At 41.1% G+C, this 9,133-nt stretch overlaps 1 protein-coding gene across 1 annotated transcript; it reads right to left on the bottom strand.

The window, feature by feature from the left end:
* Positions 1-4,617: 4,617 nt before the first annotated feature.
* Positions 4,618-6,344, bottom strand: LOC127262331 (protein JINGUBANG-like). Its single transcript, XM_051290980.1, has one exon. The coding sequence runs from the start codon at positions 6,276-6,278 to the stop codon at positions 4,923-4,925; it is 1,356 nt and encodes a 451-aa protein (XP_051146937.1). The 5' UTR covers positions 6,279-6,344; the 3' UTR covers positions 4,618-4,922.
* Between the last annotated feature and the right edge of the window lie 2,789 nt (positions 6,345-9,133).

Genomic DNA, 9,133 nt, shown 5'->3' with positions numbered 1-9,133 from the left:
TGACACATTGTAAATCTCTGAATCAGTATAATAAAATCTCTCCGGTTCCTGCCCGTGGACGTAGGTTGACACACCGTCACCGAACCACGTAAAACCTCTGTGTTCTTTATTTGCTTTCTTTCTCGTTTTCTCATAACAAGTGGTATCAGAGCCATATCCCATTGATTGAAAATGTCCTCGTATAAATTTGATCTGGAGAAGTTTAATGGGTCGAATGACTTCACGCTCTGGAAGGTCAAGATGAGGAGATGAGGGCACTTCTGGTTCAACAAGGATGTGCGGCTGCGTTGGAGGGAGAAGACATGTTTCCTAAAGACACGAAGGAGGAGGTAAATAAGGAGATTTTGGCAAGGGCTCATTCCGCGATCTTGCTGTCAGTTACTGATGAGGTGTTACGGGAGGTTGTAGATCAGACAACGGCTTTTGGGTTATGGAATAAACTGTGTGAGAAGTACCAAAACAACTCCCTCACGAACAGGCTATATCAGAAGCAACGTCTTTACACCCTCCGGATGTCCGAAAGTACTCAGGTAAAGGATCATCTTGATACCTTTAACCGTATCATTCTTGATCTTCAAGGAGTTGAGGTTAAAGTAGATGATGAAGACCAAGCCCTAATTTTATTGTGTTCACTACCTGGTTCATATGAGAATTTTGTAGATACTATGCTATATGGTAGAACTACAATTTCTGTTAATGATGTGAAAGATGCCCTTATGTCCAAAGAATTGAAAAGAAAGGTTTCTCTGGAAGAGGGTTCTGGTTCAGGTCTGTTTGCAGGTAGGGGAAGACCACATGAGAGGGGTAACGGGAATGGGAGGTCGCGTTCAAAATCAAAATCCTCTAGCAAAGTTAAGTGTTATCTTTGCAAGGAGAAAGGGCACGTTAAAAGGGATTGTCCACAAAAGAAGAGAAATACAAAAGTTGATTCTAGTAACAGTGGCAGCAGTGCTGCTGTGGTACAAGACAGTTCTGATGATGGGGACTTTGGTGAAGTTCTGACAGCGTGTAGTGCTAGTACTGCTGATTCCTGGATTATGGATACCGGTGCTTCTCACCATATGACGTTCTCTCGTGATCTACTCACTTCTTTTAAGGAGTGGAATGGAACGGTGAAGTTAGGTGATGATGGGGTTCTAGCCATAAAAGGGAGCGGGGTAGTGCAGATAAAATTGCATGACGGTACTGTCAGGAAATTTGACTGTTGGTATGTTCCTGAACTCAGAAAGAATTTGATTTCTCTTGGGACCTTAGCCAAGAATGGTTTAAAATATCATGGTGAAGGTGAGTGGGTGAAAGTCCTGAAAGGTGCGCTGGTAATGATGAAGGGAAAACTGCAGCATGGAATTTATTTTCTACAGGGCAGTTCAGTGATGGGAACGGCGGCGGTATCTCAGTCCTTGGATAAACATGATGATAGGACAAATTTGTGGCACCGGCGATTAGGTCACATGAGTGAGTTAGGGTTGTCTGTGTTGAGCAAGCAGGGTTTATTTGGTGGAGATGTGATAGGTAAAATTCAATTCTGTGAGGCTTGTGTCAAAGGGAAGCAACGCAGGGTGAGGTTTAGTACCGGTCATCACACTTCAAAACAAATTCTGGAGTATGTTCATTCAGATCTATGGGGTCCCTCTCCGGTGAAATCGCAGGGCGGGTGTTCTTACTTTGTCACTTTCATAGATGATTATTCGAGAAAAGTCTGGTTGTACTTTCTGAAAACTAAAGATGAGGTGTTTGGGAAGTTCAAGGAGTGGAAGACCATGGTTGAAAAACGGACGGGTAAACAGGTCAAGACTCTAAGAACTGATAATGGGTTGGAGTTCTGCAACGCTCCATTTGATGATTTCTGCAAGAAAGAAGGTATAGTGAGGCACCGCACTGTACGACACACACCACAGCAAAATGGAGTTGCAGAGCGAATGAATCAAACCCTCATGGCGCGTGCTAGGTGTATGCGCATATTTGCTGGCTTGTCTAAGCAATTCTGGGCTGAAGCAGTAAACACTGCTAGCTATCTGGTTAATAGATCTCCATCAACTGCAATTGACTTAAAGACTCCTCAAGAGGTATGGTCCGGTAAACCCTCTGATTACTCTAATCTAAGAATATTTGGATGCCCTGCATACGCTCATGTGAATGATGGTAAGCTGGAGCCGAGGGCGGTAAAATGCATATTTCTAGGGTATGCAACAGGAGTAAAAGGTTATCGACTGTGGTGTACAGAAGGTAAAAATCCTGGTAAATTTCTTATTAGCAGAGATGTAACCTTTGATGAATCTGCTATGCTTGATCAGAGTAGAGGTTGTGAAAGTATTGCAGGTACAAAAGATTGTGGTGCTAACCAGAGGGTGGAGTTTGAGACTCATGACAGAGTTGTGTTAGAGGAAAAGCAGCAGGATAATACTATTGATCAATCCGATCAACCAGATCAGTCAAAACCTCAAGGGAAACTGGTTGAGGGGGAAGCTGATGACGCTGGTACTGGGGTTGAAGATTCCATAGCAGCAAGAAAGGGAAAGAGAAATATTCAGAAACCAGCTAGGTTTGCAGGATGTGTCAATACGTGTGACATGGATTCTGTTGCTTATGCACTAGCGGTTGGTGATGATCTTGGCTCTGATGAGCCAAAGACATATAAAGAAGCTGTGGCGAGTAAAGATGCAGAAACCTGGATTATGGCAATGAATGAAGAGATGCAGTCTCTTGAAAAGAACAAGACTTGGGATCTTGTTGCACTACCAAAAGGGGTGAAGCCAGTGGGATGCAAGTGGGTCTTTAAAAGAAAGGAGGGAATTCCTGGTGTTGAACCTGCTAGGTTCAAGGCGAGACTGGTGGCAAAAGGGTTTTCACAGAAGGAAGGAATCGATTACCATGAAGTCTTTTCTCCTGTGGTGAAACACAAAACCATTCGGGTTCTTTTGGCAATGGTGGGTGCTTTTGATCTGGAGCTGGAGCAGCTTGATGTAAAAACAGCATTCCTTCATGATAATCTAGAAGAACAGATTTACATGTCTCAACCGGAGGGGTTCTACAGTTCTAAAGGGGACCAGGTATGCTTGTTAAAGAAATCTCTGTATGGCTTGAAGCAGTCTCCGAGGCAATGGTACAAGAGATTTGACTCATTCATGGTGTCTAATGGTTATACTCGTAATCAGTTTGATAACTGTGTTTACTCGAAGAAAGTTTCTACTGATTCCTTTGTGTATCTGCTGTTGTATGTGGATGATATGTTAATTGCAGCTAAAAACATGGCTGTAATTAATGACTTGAAGGCTCTACTAAAGGGTGAGTTTGAGATGAAGGATTTGGGTGCGGCAAAGAAAATACTTGGTATGGAGATCTGGCGTGATAGAGAAGCAAGACGGTTATGGGTTTCTCAAGAAAAGTATATTGAGAAAGTTTTGCAGGCATTCTCTGTTGATCAGTCCAAACCGGTAAGTACCCCTTTGGCGGCACACTTTAAACTTGATCGAAGCACTATACCGGCTACAGATGAAGAGGTTGGTTACATGAAGACGGTTCCATATTCAAGTGCAGTTGGAAGTCTTATGTATGCGATGGTATGTACGAGACCGGATCTCGCTTATGCGGTTAGTGTGGTGAGCAGGTTTATGGCTAATCCGGGTAAAGCTCACTGGGGAGCTGTAAAGTGGATCTTGCGATATTTGAAAGGAGCGTCTGATATTTGTCTGGTATATGATGATAAAGGCCATGGTGATGGTCTTGTTGGCTATGCAGACTCTGATTACGGGGGTGACTTGGTGAAACGAAGATCACTAACTTGTTTTATCTTCACTTTGTTTGGATGTGCAGTCAGTTGGAAGTCTACTTTACAACCTACGGTTGCATTGTCGACGACTGAGGCGGAATACATGTCAATGACTGAAGGTATTAAGGAGGGTATCTGGTTACATGGTCTGGTGCAGAGTTTGGGTCTGAAGGTGGAGAAACCGGTGTTATTCTGTGATAGTCAAAGTGCTTTGAGTTTGGCTAAAAATCCAGTGTATCATGAGAGAACCAAACATATTGATGTAAGGTTGAATTTTATCCGTGATGTTCTGGAGGAAGACAAGTTTTCTATTCAGAAAATAGCTACAGAGCACAATCCAGCTGATATGTTGACAAAGGCGCTACCGACGGAGAAGTTTGAGCACTGCTTGAACTTGGTGAATATTCGTAGGAGGTAAAGCCCTCTCGGGGCATCTGGCAGGAAGGAGACGACTGAGAGATACTGACAAACCTTTGGCGGTTGGAGAAACTCCAAGTCAAGGTGGAGATTGTTGAAACGTGACTTGGATTTAGCGGTCTACCCAACCCTAAACCAAAGCGAAAGGGCTGTTTCAATTGGCAGGGTTCCTTTTGGGCTTATCCTAATTAATAACAAATAGGCTTAAGGTTTAGGGTGTTTTGGGGTGCTTATAAATAGACAACTATGGTTCTTAGTCGGATGACACATTGTAAATCTCTGAATCAGTATAATAAAATCTCTCCGGTTCCTGCCCGTGGACGTAGGTTGACACACCGTCACCGAACCACGTAAAACCTCTTTGTTCTTTATTTACTTTCTTTCTCGTTTTCTCATAACATAAACCAAACTATATTAAATGAAGAAAAAAATAAAAATAAAATGTATGAAATGAATTCATCTGTAAGTAAGCATTAAAGTTTTAGCCTAAGCTATATATACTTTGCTATGCTGAGATTTTATCCCCAACGTCTCTTTACAGCCGTCCGTTCAAATTAAGGTTGCTTGTCAACTAAATATTTTTTCCTAATTCAACCTTGGAAGCTTCCAATTAATCATTTTCCCATTGGCCGGTATGTCCACGCGCGGCAGAGGCGCGTGAATCGACGCGCCATCACATTCCAACTGACATACGTCGTCGTTTTCATCGTCATCCGTCCGCCGGAAACTTTTTCCGTCAATGCTCTGACACCCTCCACACCTTTACGCTCCCGTCCAAGCTTCCACTGTACGCAAGCCACCGCTTATCGTCGTCGTCCTCCTCCTCCACGGCGGCGACGTTCCTTTCCACCGCCAGGCATTTCACCGGGCCGGCGTGGCCTGTCAATACCGTCACGCAGGTGTGAGTGCCGCCGTCGTCCCTCCGCCAGACGCAGATGCTCTTGTCGGCGGAGCCGCTCAGGACCAATTTTCCGGCCGCCGCGAGGCACAGCACCGCCTGTTTATGCCCCCTCAGAACGCCGCCGTAAGACATGAAATGGCGCGCTCGTTCCCAGAAATTTACGAGGCCGTGGGAGGAGCCGGCGTAGACCGTCCGGGCAGCGTCGCTGACCGCCAGCGACGTGACGGCGAAATCCTGCCGGAGAATCGTCTCCACCAGCACGTGCCGCGTCGACCGCCCCACGAGCTCCCGCCGCCACGCCTTCACCGTGCCGTCAGCGGACCCCGTGAAGACCAGGCCGTCAATGGCGACGGCGACGGCGTTCACGGCGTCGTCGTGAGCCCGAATCGATTCGAGGCATTTCGAATCGGAGATCCGCCACACTTTGATCGATTTATCCCACGAACCGGAGTAGAGCAGACCTTGATCGGCGTCGACGCTCAGGCACGAAACGGCGTCGTAATGCTTCACCCACGGCACGCTCCGGTGCCGGCGAACCTCAACGTAGTTTCTCGGATTGAGCGATTTTACCAAAATATCCCTGGTCGTCGGCAGGCTCCCAATCCGTTTGTGGCTCTTCCCTGTAAATCTCCAAACCCTAATTCTCCCGTCCTGATGCCCTGTGAAGATCTTATTACCCAAAACAACAATGGCTTTCAGCAATCCGCTGCTCGATTTGAATCCAGAGAATTCTCGAAAGTTCTTCCAAACCCTAACATTTTTGCTATCCGATCCGGTGTAGAGCAAATCCCCCGACGCCGCCAGCGAATAAACGTGGCCTTCTTCTCGAACGAGCGACCCGATCAGGCCGTCGCCGGCGGAGGACAACGGCGGCGTCGCGGCAGGGAGATGAATCCACGGCGATTTGGTGTACGGCGACGATTGGCTCCAAGGCGACATAAAATTGTTGTACGGAGAAGAAGCGACGCTGTTCGGATTGGAGTAAAACGACGCCGGATTGAAGTATGGCGGCGTCGTCGACGGCGACGGCGAGACATCACTAATCCGGCGGGAGGAGCGGGAATGGCGGCCAGATTCGTCGTACTCGTTTTCCAAATTGGGGCTAAAGTCGGCGGCGAATAAAGCCCCCAACTTCCGGCGCCGGAGACTGCTGCTCTCGTCGGAAATCGGATCTCCGTTCGGATTATCCATCTCAGATTTCTAATGATTGAATTTCGTGAATGAGCTGTGTGTGAAATGAGAGAGAAGAAACGTATGAATTTTAGGGATCGGGGAAGAGGGCGGAACGCGGTATTTATAGGGCGGACACAATGGGCAAGCTGGTAGGTAAACTAATGTATGGTGTGGTGACACGTGGCGCGAGGATACGTGAGACACACGAAGGAGAAAGAAAAAGTGACATACCAGTGTGAAGTGGGATGGATTGATTATTCGAAAATTTTTATAATAATTTTTTTTTTTTTTTTCAAAAATAAAATAAACGAAGGAAAAATATTTTCCTGGACATGGAAACAGTATCAAAAAAATTTCATATAATATGAGAATTCGGATTAAATTAAAAAAGAGGGAATGGAATTAAGACGTGGAAGGTGGGAATTAAATTAATTAATTAATTAATTAATTAAAATCGGAATACTATTCTTATTCACAGTTGACCAAATCAGGCTGTGATGATTCATATTGGGAATTAGGGATAATGAGGAGTTGAAGCATTGACCATTGACTTAATCAAATTGGAATCACTATTATTATAATTAACTGAGTCGATTTAATTAATTACTGCCTCGGGACAGGAGGCACCCATAAAGGAATTAATTAATTAATTTTGGGTTAATTAATATTAATTCCCCATAAATTAATTAATAGCAGAATCTATTCCGTATTTCTGATAATATACATTATTGATGAAATCATTATAATAAGGAGCCTTTCTTTACACTTTTGTGACTATTATTATAAAATTAAACATAGACATAATTAATTTGATTCGATTCTAATTTTTAGAGTGGTTTGAACTAATAAAAATCAGTCTTCCTCTTTTATGCAGAATCTATTTTTGCTACTAACATGTTGGTTTTTTACTTAGAATTTTATTCAATTGAATTTTTTTCTAAAGGCATGCAAAATATACAGTCAAAATCAATATAATTAAAATTAAATGAATTTTGTAAATATATTACCAATCCTGTATTCCTGTTACGTGCACCAAATCCTTCAAATTTAACACACAATCAATGGAAATCTTTTAATTTTTAATTTTTTTTTTTGTTGTAAATTTCAAAATGTGTTTTAATGATATACAGTATGGAGGGCAATCAATGGGACAATTAATTGCAAGTGACATTTTTCAAAGTTAGGTTAAGTGTAACAAACACACGTAACAACTAAAAATAGAAATAACTAACAACCGTATATACGTGTGTGCATAATAAAATAAAATAATACTAATGTACGTATTGCGTACGTATACCGTGTCGACGGTCCGGATTCGATACACGTACCACGTGAGACGCGGTGGGCCGTACGATCACGCGCTTGAGCTCGTGCTTACATCGGCATGGCGCGGGCACTACTGATTGGGCCACGTCATTTTCTGGTGCACAGTTTCTAAAAATGTCAACGGATTGTAACCAACTTAGCAAATAAATATTTATTTATTTATTGATTTATTGCTATTGCATGGCCCCTTGATCCGAACTGACACTTGGATATTATTGGACTTTTATATTATTATTATTATTATTATTAACTCTTTTCATGAATTATTATTATTTGGGTTTTTTCTCACATTGGAATCCGGACTTTATATAAACTTGCATTTTCCAATAAGTTTGTTAAAAGAAAGAAAATGAAATATGATTAATTTGAATCAAAACAAAATAATTTGATCATGGGAACCCTTGTGAGTTGTCAATACAACAAAATTCAACTTGTAGTGTTTGTTTGAGAGTTTCTAAAAAATTATTTATTATTGTATTAATATATCACAAATCTACACTAATCTTTCACTTATTACACTAATAAGCCTATCCTATTACAATCTATAGAGAATGACACCAAAAATTCTTATCCAGCTAGCCACACAAGCGAGAGAATGAAGAAGACAAGTTGGAAAATAAAAAGTCAAAGAATGAGAGAAAATAATCTGGAATACTTATCGTAACACTAATTCAGATCAGACGGCAAAGATTATATCACAAGGTCGAATGGTTAGGGTTTTGTTTTGAAATTTTATTAAGAAATTTTTAATATTATCCTATATTGGAATATTGTGAAAACTCCCTATATATTATTTATAAAAATGAATGTTACTTCACTTTGGACAAATTGATTTTAAATTAAAATTAACAATAACAACAGTACATCGCAAGTTATGAGTTTATATATAAACAAACTTAAAACCACGATGATGAATAATAATTAATTTGACTTTGTAAGGTGCGTAAGGGAGGAAACGGACCACATACATACAGATTATTGGAATTTAGTATATTAATAAAAAATAAATAAACTTGCATGATTAATGGTCCCAATTGCCAAAAAATCGCCACAATTATATTATTCATTTTATACGGATTTGATCGTGACTGTTATGTGTCTAGAACTTCTGTCTATTTTGTCCCCCATCCCATCTTTTTTTTTTTAAATAAATAAACATATCATGTATACAATGCAGCTTATTATTCAATTCTTAATCGAACTCGATCAGTTCATTGTAACGATTAATGAATACAATTCAAATTTTCTTTAGGCAGTATGGGTAAAGAAAATATATAGTAGGGGCCATGGGGTAAAAATGAATAATATATACTACTTACTTGTTGGTATTTATATATTGATTATTATATTAAAATATAAGTATAAATTAAAGAAAAATAACAAAAATATTTTCGAAAAAAATTATATAAATATAAAAATACTTTTAATATTAAGTACAATGATACGAAATATAAATGAGAGTATTAAAATCGGACGATATGAATATAATTTTTACCTTGCCAGGTCGGATGACACTGATGTGTTGGAAACATTCATGCATCTTTGGT

Source organism: Andrographis paniculata, unplaced genomic scaffold (genome assembly GCF_009805555.1).
Source record: "Andrographis paniculata isolate CXL003 unplaced genomic scaffold, ASM980555v1 Contig65END, whole genome shotgun sequence".
Classification (NCBI taxonomy): domain Eukaryota; kingdom Viridiplantae; phylum Streptophyta; class Magnoliopsida; order Lamiales; family Acanthaceae; genus Andrographis; species Andrographis paniculata.
Note: the sequence above shows the minus strand (reverse complement) of the source record. Positions and strands in the feature narration are given on the sequence as shown.

Coding starts and splice junctions, on each gene's coding strand:
- LOC127262331 (XM_051290980.1), bottom strand. CDS start 6,278: ATGGATAATCCGAACGGAGATCCGATTTCCGACGAGAGCAGCAGTCTC.